The sequence below is a fragment of the Psammomys obesus genome, unplaced genomic scaffold, assembly GCF_907164565.1.
Source record: "Psammomys obesus unplaced genomic scaffold, mPsaObe1.curated_primary_1811, whole genome shotgun sequence".
NCBI classification, from domain to species: Eukaryota; Metazoa; Chordata; class Mammalia; order Rodentia; family Muridae; genus Psammomys; species Psammomys obesus.
The window spans coordinates 3,380,486-3,399,152 of record NW_026596152.1 but is presented as its reverse complement, the minus strand read 5'-3'; the positions used below and the strand labels follow the sequence as shown (position 1 = coordinate 3,399,152).

Sequence of the window (18,667 nt, the reverse complement as noted above, 5' to 3'; positions counted from 1 at the left end):
ACACACACACACACACACACACACACACACACACACACACACACACACATTTATCCAGTCAGTCAACCCAAGCCCCAGACTGATTTTACAGGCACCACCAACTGCTTGTCCCTCTGTTGATATCCTGACAAGAGTGTCCTGACCTTACAGGAGAATCTGAACAAGCTTATGACCAACCTGAGGAGCACACATCCTCATTTCGTGAGGTGTATCATCCCCAACGAAACCAAGACTCCCGGTGAGAATCTCTAGAGTGAACACACAAAGCATGGCTGCCAAATGTCCTTTGTTGTATTCTGCTGTGAAATAAACGTGTCTTTCAGGGGCCATGGAGCACGAACTCGTCCTGCACCAGCTCAGGTGTAATGGGGTGCTGGAAGGCATCCGCATCTGCCGGAAGGGGTTCCCTAGCAGGATCCTCTATGCGGACTTCAAGCAGAGGTCAGCCTCTCTCCTAATTACGGCGTGTTTTTAATGTTTAGTATAAGCAAGTTTGATGCAAGCAAAACAATTTAGTGAAAACTGTGACACTGTTTAACTTATCACAGAAGGACTAAGGATTCTGAGTCTCACATGCTTTAAAAAGAAACACTTTGTTAAGCATTATATGCAAAATTTCCACTGGATTTGCCAAGTCTCATAGATATGTTCCCTGGCTTCAGCAGTTGGGAGAGCTACCCTTTTCACTACTTAATCTCACTTAACCTTCACCATCACACAATCGAGATAAGGACTACTATGACCTTATTTTCTTGACAAATGATGTAGGGTTCAGAGAGATTCAAATTATTTGCTTAAAATCAAAGCTAGTAAGTCGCTGGATTGGAATGTTGCAGGTAGAGCTACAAATAGGTCAGTTTCTTGTTCTCTTGATTTCAGTTTTCTCTTGCAGGTTACTTCCCCAGCATTCCCCAGAATAAGAGGGGTCATGTCCTGGTGACAACTCCTTAGTTAGATCTGTTTTTCTTCCTTGATAAGCTGATCTTGAGAATCAAAGAATGAGTTCTGGGTGGGTGACAGCTGCAGCATTGGTCTCCTTTAAGTCTAGAGTTGATTAAATTGACAGAGAATAGCAATGTTCAAGACCCAATGGCACCTGAGGTTTGCTCCTAGGCCACTAGGATAATTCCCTATACCTAAAATACTATTTACTATATTCTTTAACTTATTTATCATTAAAATATAATTACATCATTCCCCATTCCCTTTTCTAACTTCTAACTTCTCTCATGTCCCACCCTCCCTTTTCCTTCTCAAATTCATGGAGTATTTTTCTTTAGTTAATTTTGTTATTTTATTCATTATTTTTTTTAAAAAAGCATATCTCTTAGATGTAGTATCTTCCTTTAAAGCAAATGTATCACGCCCAGATAGCACATTATTTTGCATAGGCCATCTACTCTTAAGTGGGAACAAGATTATAAAATTCTTCTTTGAGGACAAAGTCTGACAAAAAAATAAATAAAATAAAAAAGGAAAAGAACAGGAGGAGAGTGGTGGTACACTCCAGAGGCTGAGCTGGGTGGATCTCTGTGACTTTGACACCAGTCTAGTCTACATAGAGAGGTTCCAAGAGAGCCACGGCTACATGTAGAGAGACCCTGCCTCAAAAAGAAAGGAAGAAAGAAAGAAAGATTGTGACTGTAAAAGAAGGTACAATGGCATAAAAATATATAGCCAATAGGTTGAAAAAACATGCAAATAATGTTCCTTTGTGAACAAAAAAAAATTTTTTTTAAACTTTTATTTTTTTATTTTTATATAAACCACTTAGAATTTGTCTACTGATCGTGAAGTAAATCTTTACAAGCTACACTTATTTCAACAGATACAAGGTGTTAAATGCAAGTGCCATCCCTGAGGGACAATTCATCGATAGCAAGAAGGCTTCTGAGAAGCTCCTTGGCTCCATCGACATTGACCACACTCAGTATAAGTTTGGGCACACCAAGGTAATCCTCTTGACATCCAGCCTCGTGTCTTCTTGCCCCTTTGAACTTTGTGTGAGGTTTCTCATCTGCAACATTACCTCCACACAGGTCTTTTTCAAAGCTGGTCTTCTGGGGCTCCTAGAGGAGATGAGAGATGACAAGTTGGCCCAGCTGATCACCCGAACCCAGGCCATGTGCAGAGGGTTCTTGGCGAGAGTGGAGTACCAGAAGATGGTGGAGAGAAGGTACAAAAATTCATAGTTTGTTTACATCTCGTGTCTTCAAAAATACACGCAAGGTGCCTCACTATTAGGATTTGGCTATGACAAGGAGACCAAAGGAAGAAGGAATAAATAAGAATTCTGTGAGAAAGTAGGAGAGAACTTAAAGTCTGTAAGCATGGAATATATCCTGAGTGTTTGAGTGAGGAGTTGAGAAGCATCAAATGCGTATAGTTCTTGATCTAACCCAGAAAAATAGACCAGCAGGCAGAGATGAATGCCCTTATTTAGTTCTGATAAGGTTTTATTAGACAGATCATTAAATAGAGAATCTTAAAATATATTAGCAGTTTCTAAAATGGCTTTATATAATATATAAAATTATTTCTTCAGTTGGGTCATTTCTATTATTGAACTATTGTAATTTAAAATAGGATATTTGTGAAGAACTTTTCACACTAAGTTACTACAATGTCACCAAGGGAGTTAACATTCTGGAAGTCTAATTAAAGAACTAGAAGATGACAGAGCCTGATGTCTCGGGGCCAGAGATGAGAAGCACATTCCACATGTCCACCTGTGCGTCCACATTTATGAACAAGTCTGTATTCACACATAAACAAGTTGCATGGGATGATTTATCACTTCCAGTTATGTTTAGTTTTCCTGACCATGACCACTATGTTATATCTGGGTAGCCAACTATCTATATATGATGAGCAATAATTTTTAAATAGATTAAGGAAAATGTAACATTATAAAGTAGAATGCAGAATCCACACAATACTAAAATGTAAAGCTAGAGACTTTTAAAGTTTCCCACACCACCTCTATCAAGGTTCATGGCCCCTTCCACTGCCCTATGCTACATTGGTGGGAGTGTCTGACCACTGATAAACAGCAATCCCTCCCAAAGGGCAATCCTCAATTTGTGTCATGGGTATCTTTTGGGATCTTAAAAATGCAAAATTTCATGTCTATGTAAAAAACTCCAAATCAGAATCTCTGGAAGTGAAATTCAAGAGTCAGTATTTTTAACAAGCTCTTCAGGTGATTCTCAATCATGTCCAAGTTTGAGACACAATAGTGTAGAGAAATATATAGTTACAAGTGCTTGACCACCACCATGAAATATAATTTTTCTAATCTGCGAAGATAAATGCAAATAAAGAATAGGGTGGGATGGAGGAGGACAGAACCCCAACCCCCACTCCTGAGATTCATTCTCACGTCATCATCCACACAGTATCTAACTAGCAACCACTGCATTTCAGAGAGTCCATCTTCTGCATCCAGTACAATATCCGTGCCTTCATGAACGTCAAGCACTGGCCCTGGATGAAGCTCTTCTTCAAGATCAAGCCCCTGTTGAAGAGTGCAGAGACGGAGAAGGAGATGGCCACCATGAAGGAGGAGTTCCAGAAAACCAAAGATGAACTCGCCAAGTCAGAGGCCAAAAGGAAGGAACTGGAGGAAAAGATGGTGTCACTGTTGAAAGAAAAAAATGACTTGCAACTCCAAGTTCAGGCTGTAAGTTTGGGGCTCTATCCTGGGTATGGCTAATCAGGATGAAGTGTTGGTGCTCTGGTTATAATAAATGAGATGAATGATTGACAAGGAGACACTCGTTGAAAAGAGATGGTTAAAGACTCCAACACATTTCTCTAACTGCCAAATAAGCACCCTCAAACCAATGCCATGACAATGAGAATAGAACTGTCTTCTTCCAGCCTCACAATTTCATTAACCTGCAGGAATTGTAGCTTGAACTGTCAACTTGAAGATAGTCCTCAAAAGTGATGAACACAAAACAACCCCAAATAATCTATTAAGAGGAAGATGATATGAAGAGAGAATTTTTTTCCTTTCAAACTTCCTTGAACAACATCTTGACATCCACTGGCTTGACATTACTACATGGACAGCTGATGGGTGAACATGTTGTACACTGGACTGGACTGAATTATTGCTGCTATTGATCCCCCCAAAACTCATGCCTGTTATTTCTTCCATCTCCATGGACAGCTGATTGCACCACAGCTACATTCTATCTTAGCTTCTAAGCTAGTGTGTCTTCTCCCAATTTATTCCATCAAATTTACTAACTCCTCTCTTCTGGGCCAGCCACCTTAGAAGTGCTTCCTTTGACCTGGGAATATAATTTATAAGACCAGCTTTCATTTGGGTTGAAATGACTTGGTCTGGTATAATTTACTCGTCACAGGGCATATATATTTTCGGTTAAGATTGTTCTCTGCTGTCAGGCTGGGGCAGTATAATAACTCCTTCAGGCTCACAACAGGGGTCTTCCTTCTGCTTCCTTCAAATCTGCACCCAATTTCTTCTGATTCTCCCCAGACAGTTACTCCATTCCCATCCACTCAGCTGAATGCATGACAAGGGGCTCACCACAGTCTCTTAGGCATTTGAAGGATGATGGCAGAGGATCATTAGCATATTTATACTAATATATATATTCCTAATGACACACACACATCCATATCTCTCATTATCTGCCTACCTGAATTCTCCTTAATTAGGAAAAAAGCAGGTTGCAAGAAATTTTATTTTAATACTTTTTGCCTCAGTTTGGGTTCAGGACATTTTAAGTAGAACCATTCTCCAGTAACCCCACACACAGACAAAAAATATATTTTAGCACCTGTAGCATCTTGCACTTTTCCTGCACAAACACGTCCCCACCTGCCTCCCGCTGTTTTCCCTATAACTTGATCTCTACACTCCCCACTCCTACCTATTGCTCAGGGTCAACTTGAAAACTAAATTCATGTCAGCATCATGACGCAAATGTGCTTGATGTCTATTATTATGAATTATGCTCTAAATTAGTGGCAGCGTATGAGAGATGGGTGCTCTAATCTATTATAAAATATACTGTCATAAAGGAAAGGAAGACAACATAGTTTGTCACACATGCAAAATGCATTGTATACAGTAGGTGGTCTATGAAACATAAGTCCTTAAATACATAAATAAACATAAGAAATCCAGTAGACCAACTCAAGAATGTTAAACTCCTATCAGAGCAACATATTTTGCTCTTTCTCCCTAATTTTGATTGTATTGCCAACTCCAGGAAGCTGAAGGCTTGGCTGATGCAGAGGAACGATGCGACCAGCTGATCAAAACCAAAATCCAGCTGGAGGCCAAAATTAAAGAGGTGACAGAGAGAGCTGAGGATGAGGAGGAGATCAATGCTGAGCTGACAGCCAAGAAGAGGAAGCTGGAAGATGAGTGCTCAGAGCTGAAGAAAGATATTGATGACCTTGAGCTGACACTGGCCAAGGTCGAGAAGGAAAAGCATGCCACAGAGAACAAGGTTTGAGATATAACCATACACTTCATTTTAATTATGAAGTAAAACACAAAGCCCAAACTGTTCAAACATAATAGGTAATGCAAAGCATGTTTGCTTCCTAAGGTGAAAAACCTCACGGAAGAGATGGCAGGCCTGGATGAAACCATCGCCAAGCTGACCAAGGAGAAGAAGGCCCTCCAGGAGGCCCACCAGCAGACCCTGGATGACCTGCAGGCAGAGGAGGACAAGGTCAACACGCTGACCAAAGCCAAAATCAAGCTTGAACAGCAAGTGGATGATGTGAGTTGTGCATTACCAAGGGAATGATATCCTTCTAAAGGATACTATGTGTTCCTTCTGACTCAAACACTACATTCATTTAGCTTGAAGGGTCCTTGGAACAAGAAAAGAAACTTCGAATGGACCTAGAAAGAGCCAAGAGAAAACTTGAGGGTGACTTGAAGTTAGCCCAGGAGTCCATCATGGACATTGAAAATGAGAAACAGCAGCTTGATGAAAGGCTCAAAAAGTAAGCATGAATAGCTGCTTATGACTTTGCTTCCATTTGGCCCTGAATGGAATTTTTATATTGTGTTTCTTTTCTTTAAGGAAAGAGTTTGAAATGAGCAACCTGCAGAGCAAGATTGAAGATGAGCAGGCCATTGGCATTCAACTGCAGAAAAAGATCAAGGAGTTGCAGGTAAAAAAATGGCTTCCATCAGTCTAACTCATCAGGAGATAAAATGGCTGACCCAGGAAGCTGAGCCTGTCCTTTCCACCACCCCAAGGCCCGCATCGAGGAGCTGGAGGAGGAGATTGAGGCAGAGAGGGCCTCCAGGGCCAAAGCAGAGAAGCAGCGCTCTGACCTCTCCCGGGAACTGGAGGAGATCAGCGAGAGGCTGGAAGAAGCTGGAGGGGCCACTTCAGCCCAGATCGAGATGAACAAGAAGAGAGAGGCTGAGTTCCAGAAAATGCGCAGGGACCTGGAGGAAGCTACCTTGCAGCATGAGGCCACAGCAGCCACTCTGAGGAAGAAGCATGCAGACAGCGTGGCCGAGCTCGGGGAACAGATTGACAACCTGCAGCGGGTCAAGCAGAAGCTGGAGAAGGAGAAGAGCGAGATGAAGATGGAGATTGATGACCTCGCCAGCAATGTAGAGACAGTGTCTAAGGCCAAGGTACATGTCTGAAAAAATGATATTAATGACAGTAATACATATGGATATGTCAGTTTGCATAGGGAACTTTATATATACTAAGTCATTTGTTATTTGCAGGAATACAGAAATGTGAGCAGAGAAATGATAGTATCTTTTAGTATTCCCATTTTACATTCAAAGATACGGAATTGAAAGAAGCCAAGCAGATCAGCCCATCACTCTGTTAATAAGTGACTGGAGCACAGGTCATCTGTGTCCTCCAGGTTAGGGTCTCTCATCCTGTTTTTATTATATGACAGTGTTCTAGTATATATAAAAGTAGTGAATTATTTTTAATAACCACTTAAAGAACAGACCATATAATTCTTACAGAATCATAAAATCAGAATCTCATCTTCAAATGTTTACATTACCATTGGAGCTAGCCTTATAATTTTTTCAGCCAAAGGAAAGACATTGTCTACATTATATTATATATAGGATAATTTGATTCGTTTGTTCAAACAAATATTTTTCCCTTTGCAGGAAAATTAGCTACAACAAAGGTTTTTCATTCTCTCCAAACATCATCATTCTCTCTCTTTCTCTCCCTCTCTCTCAGGGGAACCTTGAGAAGATGTGCCGCACCCTGGAGGACCAGGTGAGCGAGCTGAAATCAAAGGAGGAGGAACAGCAGCGGCTCATTAATGACTTGACGACCCAGAGGGGACGCTTGCAGACCGAATCTGGTAATCCTCCATTTTCCATGGTGTCTGAGCATAGAGATGAGGTAGTGAAGAATAGATGAGTTGGTGATGTGAGGGTCTAATATAAGCAACTAAGAACATGGGTGATTCAGCGGAAGGCTCAGCTTCAGCCTACGCCCAAGGTCATGACTCGTTCAAGCTCTGATCCAGAAAGGCCCTGAGGATTTATTCACAGAGGAGTTACTGGAATCAGGAGACACTCCGGCATGATCCCAGGATTTCTGTCTCAGCTCACATTTTGTTGATGCCATACCTATTTTGCAATGCAGGGCCTCACACATGCTAAGCAAGTAGTCTGCCATGAACTTGTCCATGACATGTCCCCAGCCCTACCTGTCAGCATGAACTAAATCTCTAAGTGGGGCAATGCACAGGCCCCTCTCTCAGTTGTCTGGGGGTGGGGGCAGTCAAGATAGCTCAGTGGGTACCGCCTCACAGGCCCAGAGTGCTGAGTTCAATCTCCTGAACCCCATAAAGATGGGAGGAGAGAGTGCCACAGAGTTGTTCCCTGACTATCACATGTATACTGTAGCAACCACACGCACACACACGCACACACACACACACACACAGTCTGTGGAAGCAGATAATTTAGATTCCTGTTTTGACAGTCAATACTAGATTTTGTATAATGTCATATAAGAAAGATTTCACTATGAAAAGGGACAATATTTAAGTTGTATTTATTCATCCGGGTTGCTATGCAGGTTGTATTAAAAAACAAAACAAAACAGAACTAGAGATTTCTCACAGAGCCTGAAAATATCAGAAGATAGTTTAATCATTCAAACTCTCAACCTGCGGTGTTGAGAGTTGAATTAATTTATTTTATGAGGGTATCAGATCACAGTATAGATGGTTGTGAGCCACCATGTGGTTGCTGGGACCTGACCTCAGGACCTCTGGAAGAGCAGCCAGTGCTCTTAGCCGCTGAGCCATCTCTCCAGCCCCAGCTGAGAGTTAAATTTCTTTCTAAAATGGGTTTTAGGATTTGTTCTTTACTTCACAAATAGCAGTGCTGGTTCTTCCATTTCTCAGGTGAATTTTCCCGGCAGCTTGATGAGAAGGAAGCTCTGGTATCTCAGCTATCAAGGGGGAAGCAAGCGTTTACCCAGCAGATTGAGGAGCTAAAGAGGCAGCTTGAAGAGGAAGTGAAGGTGATTATTAACCTAAGGCTGAGAGCTGCATTTTGGTCCATGAGTTGACCCTAAAAAGAGCCAGTTTCAGCAACCTTAAAGGGACTGAGTACTTAAATATCTAGTACAATGAAGATGTGACCATCTCTGCAGGCCAAGAACGCGCTGGCCCACGCCCTGCAGTCCTCCCGCCACGACTGTGACCTGCTGCGCGAACAGTATGAGGAGGAGCAGGAATCTAAGGCCGAGCTGCAGAGGGCGCTGTCCAAGGCCAACAGCGAGGTGGCCCAGTGGAGGACCAAATATGAGACAGATGCCATCCAGCGCACAGAGGAGCTGGAGGAGGCCAAGTATGTGCATGTTTGGGGTAGAATGTGCAGAAACCTTTATTCACCCATGCTGCAATGTGTCCCATGTCTGTGGGCAGACCAGCTCCTGTCCGCCAGACTGTCGTAATAATCCCTGAATAAAAGGAACATATAGCCCTGCTGACTTAAAATCCAGCTAAAGTAACAAAGAGGAACAAATAATTGCTAACAAGTATCAGAGCCTGCTGCCCTTTGCCAAACGCCACACGCTCATTGCTAGGTCTCCACTACTTTGCTCTGACTTCTTAGCAAGATCTTTCCTAAATAGCTAGAGCTCTTGCCCACAATGGCCATGTGTTATTTCTCTTCATTGAACTCACATCCCGAAGGCGTTATTAAGCAACTTCAGATCTCACTGTTGTTGACTTCCCTCTCTTGTTTGTGAGCGTCAGGAAGTGGATGACATTTGTCTTGTTGGCTGCTGTGAATTTGTGTCTGGTTCTTAAGAGGACCCCGGTGAATTTTGTTGAATGAATGGAAAGCATCAATAAGAAGTTTTAGATACTCTTCAATGTGTTGATCAAGTTCATATTTGTTGTTGTTGGTGGTGTTTTTTTTTTCTTCTTTTGTTTGTTTTTGTTTTGTTTTACTTTTCAGACAGGTTTTCTCTGTGTAACCTTGGCTGTCCTGGCTTCACTTTGTAGACCAGGCTGGCCTCAATCTCAGAGATACACCTGCCTCTGCCTCCCCAAATGCTGAGATTACAGGCATGCATATTTCTGATGTGGATTCTTCTCCCTAAAATTTATGTAATCTTCAAGGAAGAAGCTGGCTCAGCGTCTGCAGGCGGCCGAGGAGCACGTGGAGGCCGTGAACGCCAAGTGTGCGTCCCTGGAGAAGACGAAGCAGCGGCTGCAGAACGAGGTGGAGGACCTCATGCTGGACGTGGAGAGGACCAACGCGGCCTGCGCCGCCCTGGACAAGAAGCAGAGAAACTTCGACAAGGTGATTCCCAAGGCATCCTCTCTGTCTCAGCACATCATCCTCTGCCCTTCACGGCAACTCACTGCTCCTGTTTTCCCAGATCCTGGCCGAGTGGAAGCAGAAATATGAAGAAACACATGCCGAGCTGGAGGCATCCCAGAAGGAGGCCCGGTCCCTTGGCACTGAGCTCTTCAAGATGAAGAACGCCTACGAGGAGTCTCTGGATCAGCTAGAAACCCTGAAGAGAGAGAATAAGAACTTACAGCGTAAGGCTCTTTCTCTCTCAACTGCACCCAGGACTTGCAGGGATCTCTCTTCTGTGTCTCGCTTTGGCCATGTCCTTACCTGTTTCTCATCCCATTAACAGAGGAGATTTCCGACCTCACGGAGCAGATCGCAGAAGGGGGAAAGCGTATCCATGAGCTGGAGAAAATAAAGAAACAAGTAGAACAGGAGAAGTGTGAACTCCAGGCTGCTCTAGAGGAAGCAGAGGTACAGGCTGCATGCATGGCTGATCAACATGTTGAGGAAGAATTAAGGTCCCCTGCACAGCTAGCAAGCAGACGCACAGCACAGAGTTATCTGTGTGGAGATACTGCAGCCTGCTTGTTCCTTGGTGTTTGTTAATGTCACCTCCTGCCATCCTCAAGGCGTCTCTGGAGCACGAGGAGGGAAAGATCCTGCGCATCCAGCTGGAGCTGAATCAAGTCAAGTCTGAGATCGACAGGAAGATTGCAGAGAAGGACGAGGAGATCGACCAGCTGAAGAGAAACCACATTAGAGTTGTGGAGTCCATGCAGAGCACGCTGGACGCTGAGATCAGGAGCAGGAATGACGCCATCAGGATCAAGAAGAAGATGGAGGGAGACCTCAACGAGATGGAGATCCAGCTGAACCACTCCAACCGCATGGCTGCCGAGGCCCTGAGGAACTACAGGAACACACAAGGCATCCTCAAGGTGGGGGGCACCCAGAGGTGGTGCCAGGTGAATGGGCTGACTCGGCCTGAGGACACGGTGTCTCAATGATTGTTCATTGCACAGGACACCCAGCTGCACCTGGATGACGCTCTCCGGGGCCAGGAGGACCTGAAGGAGCAGCTGGCCATGGTGGAGCGCAGAGCCAACCTGCTGCAGGCTGAGATTGAGGAGCTGCGGGCCACGCTGGAGCAGACGGAGAGGAGCAGGAAGATCGCAGAGCAGGAGCTGCTGGATGCCAGTGAGCGCGTGCAGCTCCTCCACACCCAGGTAGGGTTTTGCACAAGGACCTTCCAGTAATAAATGCTTAAGCACTGCAGAACATAGAAGCCTGAATATTTGCATATAACAACCAGATTTTAACTTCTGCCAAATTTCACTGTGTTACAGGGAAATCTCCCACTGTTTTGTGTTAGCAATTGTTGTTGGTTCTCTTCCTAGAGCACTTCACCGGTGCCCACACTCAACTGCATCACTATGATCTGGTCACCCTTATTATCAGCATTGGCATTCTTATTGTGAAGAAGTCGCATGCTACAAACATCTGCTGCAATTTTAGTTATGCACATAGGCGGTGTGGTCGGCAAATGGCAATTATAAAACCGTAAAGCTGCTTCCTGTGCTTCCAATGCATGTGAAGATGCTGACTATTTTGCAGCATCCTGACATTCAGGTTGAAAATTGTAACACTTATTTCTAACCAGAACACCAGCCTCATCAACACCAAGAAGAAGCTGGAGACAGACATTTCCCAAATCCAGGGAGAGATGGAGGACATCGTCCAGGAAGCCCGCAATGCAGAAGAGAAGGCCAAGAAAGCCATCACTGACGTGAGCAGAGGGCAAGACGGAGGTAGCGAACCTGAATCCTGCCGGGCCTAGCCAGCCCTTAACCCGTTGTTCTGTCACTCACCAGGCCGCCATGATGGCAGAGGAGCTGAAGAAGGAGCAGGACACCAGCGCCCACCTAGAGCGGATGAAGAAGAACATGGAGCAGACGGTGAAGGACCTGCAGCTGCGTCTGGATGAAGCCGAGCAGCTGGCGCTGAAGGGCGGCAAGAAGCAGATCCAGAAACTGGAGGCCAGGGTGGGTCTCTGTGTTTGTCCATTTCCGTGGCTTTCTAGCGCCTCATTGGATCAAAATTCTTTAGCGCCTGCGTTCCCCTTTGTAGGTGCGTGAACTGGAGGGCGAAGTGGAGAGTGAACAAAAGCGGAATGTTGAGGCCGTGAAGGGTCTGCGCAAGCACGAGAGGCGCGTGAAGGAGCTCACATACCAGGTAGGCAGGGGCTCTTAGCAGCTAAGCCCCTGCGGAGGGGTGTGGGGCGCCCACAGTGATAGCGTGGACTTGGGCGTAATGCCGTGTGCTTCTTACAATCTTGCAGACAGAAGAAGACCGAAAAAATATCCTCCGGCTTCAGGATTTGGTGGATAAACTCCAGGCAAAAGTGAAATCTTACAAGAGACAAGCCGAGGAGGCCGTGAGTATTTTTAGGATAGGGAGTAGTGAAGTCCTTGGATTGGGAAAAGCTGCTAAATAATGTACGACCTCATTTTGAAAATGAGTTGTTTGCTCTATGCAGACTCTGTACACCAGGGCTTTGTACCTCTTTGTACTTTTTGCTTACTGCTTCTAGTACCAATAGCTTGCCCAGCTTACAAAGGAACCTCAAATAAAAAAATCAAAAGTGGGAATTACACAGGCTGTTCTCCCAGGCTGTGGTAGGACAAAGCGATGTGGAGGTACGATACAGAAGCAGAGATCCCCAGATACCTAGCTGTTAACATGCAAACCTAAACATAACTCTTGGCAACTGGAGGGATGATGGCTCAGTTAAGAGGGTTGGCTACTCTTCCAGGGCTCTGAGTTCAGTTCCCGGCGCCCACAACTACCTGGGACTCCAGTCCCAGGGGACTGACGCCCTCTTCTGGCCTCCATAGGTGCCAGGCACACAAGTGATGCACAAACATACTTGTAGACAAAATCTCTGCCCATGTAAAAATATAAGATAAGTAAAAAATAACTCCCGGGGCTAAAATAGACATTAGAAAAGCATGATTACCAAATCATTACAAACAAAATTACAAGGAAGATGGAACACAGCCAAAATTGCTTAGGGGGTTAATTCCTTGCTTTATATAGGCTTTATAGCACTAATCAAAATTAAAAAGAACTAAATAAATTTATATACAATCTAGAAATTAATACTAATACCACAATGGAAGCAAGAAATTCTCTTAAAATGTAGAAGATAGAAATTAACTGATTAGAGTATACTATTTTGTAACATGACATTTTAATAATACCTGATAACTTCTGGAGAATTAATAAAACAAATACATTTACAGCTAGTTTAATGAAGAAACCAGAGACAATACAAATGGCACATCAGGAAGATAAAGGGAACTATGCCTTATACATAGAGCAGTGTTTTTAGTGTAATACATAAATCAGTTCAAAGAATTGAGCTCACAAAGATCATTCTTTCAGGAGAAGATGAGTTACCAAGTTGAGCTAAGAAGTTACTTCAGAATTACTGTTGAAAAGTACCCAGGTCCAGATTGGCCTTTCAAAATTTCAAGGAACAGATAATCCCCAACTATGTAAGCTGTTCAAGAGCATGGGAAAAGATGCAAAGCTTTCCAATTCACATTACAAAGCTCGCATAACCCTCATACCAAAACCGGTCCAAGGAAAGACAGGAAGAAATGAAGGCAGCCTTACTCCTGACTGCAGTCAGGACACAGACCCATTACTAAACACTAAAACTCATACTTAACTGAAGGACTTGTCTATCTGGGTAAACAGGCTTAAGTTCTACAATATTAAAGATACCTTGTGAGAATCTGTCAATACACTTGCTATATCAAAAGCAAAAGGAAACAATCATTTTATGCCAAAATAGTCTATAATAAAATTCAATAGACATTTCCATGTTCTAAGTGATTATTAAACCATGCTTAGTATAATAAGGACTAGCTAATTTTAGTTAATCATCATCACCTAACAGCAAGCATTAACCAACCACCTGGCGCATATATATATATATATATATATATATATATATATATATATATATATAAATTTATGTAATATATTTATATATTATATATTTATAATATATTTATATATATATTTTTTTTGAGATAGGGTTTCTCTGTGTAGCCTTGGCTATTTTGGGTTTGATTTGTAGATCAGGCTGGTCTTGAACTCACAAAGATCCTCTTGCCTCTGATTCCCTGAGTGCTGGGATTACAGGCATGTGCCACCATGCCCTGCCTTTTTTTTATATTCTTGCTGTCTCTGATTTTTTTTCCTTTTCCTGCTTTATTCATGACATGTGTCTATTTGGATATTTTTGTTGTTGGGGTTGGAGAGATGGTTCAGTCATTAAGAGTACTAGTTGCTTTTAATGGATCTGAGTTTGTTCCCCAGCATCTATTCCAAGCAGTTAACAACAACCTCTAACTCTAGCTCCAGGGGTCCAATGCCCTCTTCTGGTCATCAAGAATGTCTGCATATACTCATGAAGACACACACACACACACATACACGCACACACACACACACACAGATTCTTACAAAAAGATACTTTGATTGCAAAAATTATGATGTAATAATTTTGAGACAACAATCTCAAACCATAAAATTGATTTCATTTCAGTGGTAAGCAAAGTTTCAGGAAGGCTGAGATTTTGCTTCTCTGTAGATACCAAGTCCTGCTTCTGCCAGTCTACAGAGCTTAGAGAGATTACAATGTGGGTTTATTACAAATTCCGTTTTTATTCTCAGGAGGAGCAGTCCAACACAAATCTATCCAAATTCCGCAAGATCCAGCACGAGCTGGAGGAAGCCGAGGAGCGGGCTGACATTGCCGAGTCTCAGGTCAACAAGCTGCGGGTGAAGAGCCGCGAAGTCCACACCAAAATCATAAGTGAAGAGTGAGCAAGATCTGATGTTGCGGAGTGACTGGAGGGGGGCACAAAATGTGAAGCCTTTGGTCATGTCCCTGTGGGATTCTATTCCATCCTACTGCAAGGAAATAAAGAACACGGTTCCTTGGCAAGCAGCATCCTTGGGCTGGCCCTCTCTTTTGCCACCTTCCTAAACCAGTGTCAAAATTTGAAAAAGATTAGCCACATCCCACCTGCTACCAAGAAATTCACACGTGTTCACATGCGTCTTTGATTTATCGAGATATTTTAGGTTGATAAAGGTGCCACTTACTAAGAAAGCCTGTTCTGGTGAACAGAAGTCCGGAAGTCACTTCTCTTTCTTCCCAGTGGCTCCTGGTCTCCTGGTATTGTTAAATCCCAGGAAGCATCTATATCCCATAACATAAACCCAATTTTCCAGGTCTAGAAAAAGAATGGTGCTAAGTATATCTCTACAGAGATAATTCATACTAACCAAATCATTAATCCTCTGTGTTGAATAACTGCATAAGGAGAACAAACACCAGGGATCTTCACTAGCTCATGAAAACTCTCTGACATTATTAATGCCATGAATACACCACTTGTTGAGTCATCTGTATCATCCGTTGGAAATAACTCCTTTTCTTGTGAAAGCTGAAGGAGGTCCATCAAAGCTGGGCCCATAGAAAATGCTATTTTCTATGTTATAATTTGGTATCGATAAGCCACGCACCTAGTCTTCACATTCTCTTTATAGCTTCTTTTATAATCATATGAAGAGCCTAAAGTCAATGACTAAGAAACCAGACCAAGAATTTCAAAGCAGTTTACTCAAATTCATGTAAAAAACAGATGTGGTAGTACTTATTGAGACATTTTCCTAGAAGTTTAACATTTTAGAAGTGGAGCTTTGATGCACTGCCCAAAAACCACAGCCTTCCTAGACAGTACCCTTTAAAAGCTAAATGCTGACTTCTCCTCTGAGCCAAAAGAAAAGTGTCTTGGCTGAAGTGGCAAGTCTGAGACTGATTTCAATCAGACACATGGAGGCAACTTCACAGGTAAGCTGGTTTGTGCTGGTTTTAGGAAGAGCACAAAGACCTTGCTCTTCTTGTTGTATTGGTCCATCTTTCATCCCCCCCCCCACCACATCACCCATCAATGTTTAAGCATCAAATAACTTGGTAGTAACAACAACAACAAACCAAGACCTTGCCTTCTCTTCTCCTTCCTGCTTTGTATTTTTCTTCAGAGTAGTACCAAGTCCATCTTAAAATTCCATCAAATCCTATTCAGAGACTCATGAAACTGTTTGCTGAGATCCGTTAGCCACATTTTACAGATAAAGAAACAGATACATAAGAAGCAAAGTGGTGTACCTGGATGGAGAAAAACAGCTCACAGTTGGTCCAGGAAAGCTCCTGGTGGATGCAGTCCTTCAAGACCCTCCTGGTGCCTCTAATCCACTCTGGATAGAGTGTCACCAGCGAGTGTGCTGGGCTACAGATCAATTGCCCAGGATCTAAACTGCTGTGTGATTTGTGGGACTCTATTCTTTGAACTTGGTTGCTTTGTTAGGAAAAAAAAAAAGAAATGTGGCTCACATAGTCCCTTGCAGTAATGAGGTCATCTGACCATTACAACCTGCATCTCTGGATATCTACTTTCACACGGCAACTTGCTTTCACCACATCAGTGTAAGAGAGATGGGTGCACACAAGACCCTGGGGGCTCATTCTAAGCCATGCAATGTCAGCTACGAGAGAGACGTGATGCCACTCAGACTGCAGAGCAAACATAAGTTAAAATAGGGAACAATGTTCAGGTGGTGTTTGAAAATTTAAATATGTACCACCTTGGCTGCTGGAGAAGTCAAACTGGCTGGCATTTACAGACAGAAATCCTGTTTTAAATATTTCCTTACATCTGTTTTCATAGAGGAAACAGGGCTTCACAAGCAATTTGAAATTTTTTTTTTAATGACAGAATGTAAGTGTGGCTGGGCAACAGTTTGGGGGTAGGTCTGAAGTGGGAAGGGGATGATTTGACAGTGAGTCAGAGGTGCCTGACTGGAGGAAACAAAAGCAGCTGTCTTTCTTTGGCTGGTTCTTCATCAACCAGCATTTAAAATTAAGCTTTAAAGCATCCCTCAAAAGCTACAATGAATTGAAAAAAAAATCCCATCTTTTTGGGAGGAAGCAGCAGTGTTTGACATTGGGCTAAGAAGAAGAAAGTTTCCTCTGTGGTTTAATACTGCAATTGTGCAGCAGCTGACAAGCCTTTGCACAGGGCACTCAGTGAAACAGAAGAGCTCCAGGCAACAAAGTCCAGGGATTCCAGGACTCAGCAGTCTCTGAAACAACACCTTACATTATTCCAAGGACGGATCATTTTCCTATCACCAACAACTCAAATTATTTATAGGAGATTGATTCATATACTTAACCCAATGTGAGAGGAAATATTTCTAATTATATCCAAACATCTTTAATATGAGGGGAATTAGGCTTGGAGACCTTCATTGCCAAAACCACGTTTTGCCAAATATGTTTTAAGAAAGAGGAGGAGGTTACGTGTTTTCCATATTTGATCCTATAAAAGTACCCTTGGAATGAGAATGACTTGTCTTTCCTCATAAAGCTTCAAGGTAAGAGTGTGTGAGGACAGGGCTCCCTGTGGACGGAAGGGATGCCTGGCTGCTGCGGTGCATGCCACACGTCCTGGCTCCCGCTGGCCCTGGCAGTCCTTCCAGTGAAGCACCAACTTACTCTGCAGCAATTGTAGTTAGATGCTGCTCTCCCCAGTCATTTCCTGGGGTCCTGAGATAACAACTGTGCTCTTATTGGGAGTCACTAGCATTTGACCCGAAGGTATCTGCTTTTTTTAAATTACAGATCGGACCCACAGTCAAGGTTGCCTCACTAAAGGTAAGCTCTTTTTTTTTTTTTTCATTCTGAGTGCAAGACATCTCCTTTAGCATTTGGAAAGTGTCTGTGGGGGTTGAAAAGTGAAAAACATTTCAATGCTATGGCTGATCATGCTTCTCCTGAAAAACTCCAAGGGGGCTTAGGAAACTAGGTCTCATTAACAATGATCCTTTGCAGCATGGGAAATGCTTTCTCAGAGTCTTGGGAGTTTTGTGCATGAGGATTTTCTACGTCTAGCTTTGTAGTTTGTCTTCTAAGTGATTATAACATGCAATGTGACAAAATATGCTCATTTAAAAAGAAAAACATAAGCATTCTAGGGTACAGCTCTTCGCACTAATTAAGATCTCTGAGGTGATGTCTAAACGGGCAGGTAGAGCGCGTCAAAAAAATTTAAATGGTGGGAAAGTGGTTTCAGGAAGATAGAGTACTTTAATTTTGATACCAGTTATTGCAATTGGAATGAAAAAAAAAAGGGGGGGGGACAAAGTTTACCCAATGGAGCTTTTCCAGAAAAGGTATCTTCTAAAATTCCAATACAGATTATATATGATGTCTATCCGCAGAGTTCCTGAATGGTAAGAAGTAGATCTTAAAGGAAAAAGTTGATGGAAATATTTAAAATAACATGAGTAAAAGAGCAAGAAAACACAATGAAGTTTGTCAAAATTCTGATAGAGAGATAAATAAATGGTCTGTAATAAAATGTCATTTTAACAAAATAATGCCAAACCAAGTTCTTCACATTTCTGCTTTCTATTCTGTGTGCAATCTTTGTAACTGAGTCTACAAGGGGAAAAAAAGCAAACCCCAAACCTCTCTACATGCAAGTGAGTTTCTAAAACTTTAGGCACATATCCTGATTGCTCTTTTACCAAGCCAGCCAGCTCTGAGCCCTTCTCTGCACCCAGCATGTGTTCTCAGAGGTGTGAAGGATGCCAGAAAGAGGACTCCCTGCTGCAGGTGCTGGAAATCCAACAGGAAAGAAAAAAAAAAAAAGTAAAGAGCCAGAGAACATCGCAGCATCCTTCTTCTGCTTTGTG

The 18,667-nt window shown here is 42.8% G+C and overlaps 1 protein-coding gene across 5 annotated transcripts in view; it reads left to right on the top strand.

Moving 5' to 3' along the window:
- Positions 1-14,725, top strand: part of LOC129666773 (myosin-2) — a 23,981-nt gene extending 9,256 nt beyond the window's left edge. For all 5 annotated transcript variants that reach the window (XM_055594016.1, XM_055594020.1, XM_055594018.1 and 2 more), the window contains 23 exons: positions 151-238; positions 324-441; positions 1,829-1,952; positions 2,040-2,176; positions 3,427-3,682; positions 5,250-5,492; positions 5,595-5,771; positions 5,855-6,000; positions 6,081-6,171; positions 6,260-6,649; positions 7,233-7,359; positions 8,416-8,534; positions 8,667-8,863; positions 9,643-9,826; positions 9,906-10,071; positions 10,173-10,297; positions 10,456-10,764; positions 10,849-11,052; positions 11,487-11,612; positions 11,698-11,868; positions 11,954-12,058; positions 12,165-12,260; positions 14,573-14,725. In XM_055594016.1, coding sequence (XP_055449991.1) covers positions 151-238; positions 324-441; positions 1,829-1,952; positions 2,040-2,176; positions 3,427-3,682; positions 5,250-5,492; positions 5,595-5,771; positions 5,855-6,000; positions 6,081-6,171; positions 6,260-6,649; positions 7,233-7,359; positions 8,416-8,534; positions 8,667-8,863; positions 9,643-9,826; positions 9,906-10,071; positions 10,173-10,297; positions 10,456-10,764; positions 10,849-11,052; positions 11,487-11,612; positions 11,698-11,868; positions 11,954-12,058; positions 12,165-12,260; positions 14,573-14,725 — 3,852 coding nt within the window. The remainder of the gene's footprint in view (positions 1-150; positions 239-323; positions 442-1,828; positions 1,953-2,039; positions 2,177-3,426; positions 3,683-5,249; positions 5,493-5,594; positions 5,772-5,854; positions 6,001-6,080; positions 6,172-6,259; positions 6,650-7,232; positions 7,360-8,415; positions 8,535-8,666; positions 8,864-9,642; positions 9,827-9,905; positions 10,072-10,172; positions 10,298-10,455; positions 10,765-10,848; positions 11,053-11,486; positions 11,613-11,697; positions 11,869-11,953; positions 12,059-12,164; positions 12,261-14,572) is intronic.
- The last annotated feature ends 3,942 nt before the right edge of the window (positions 14,726-18,667 follow it).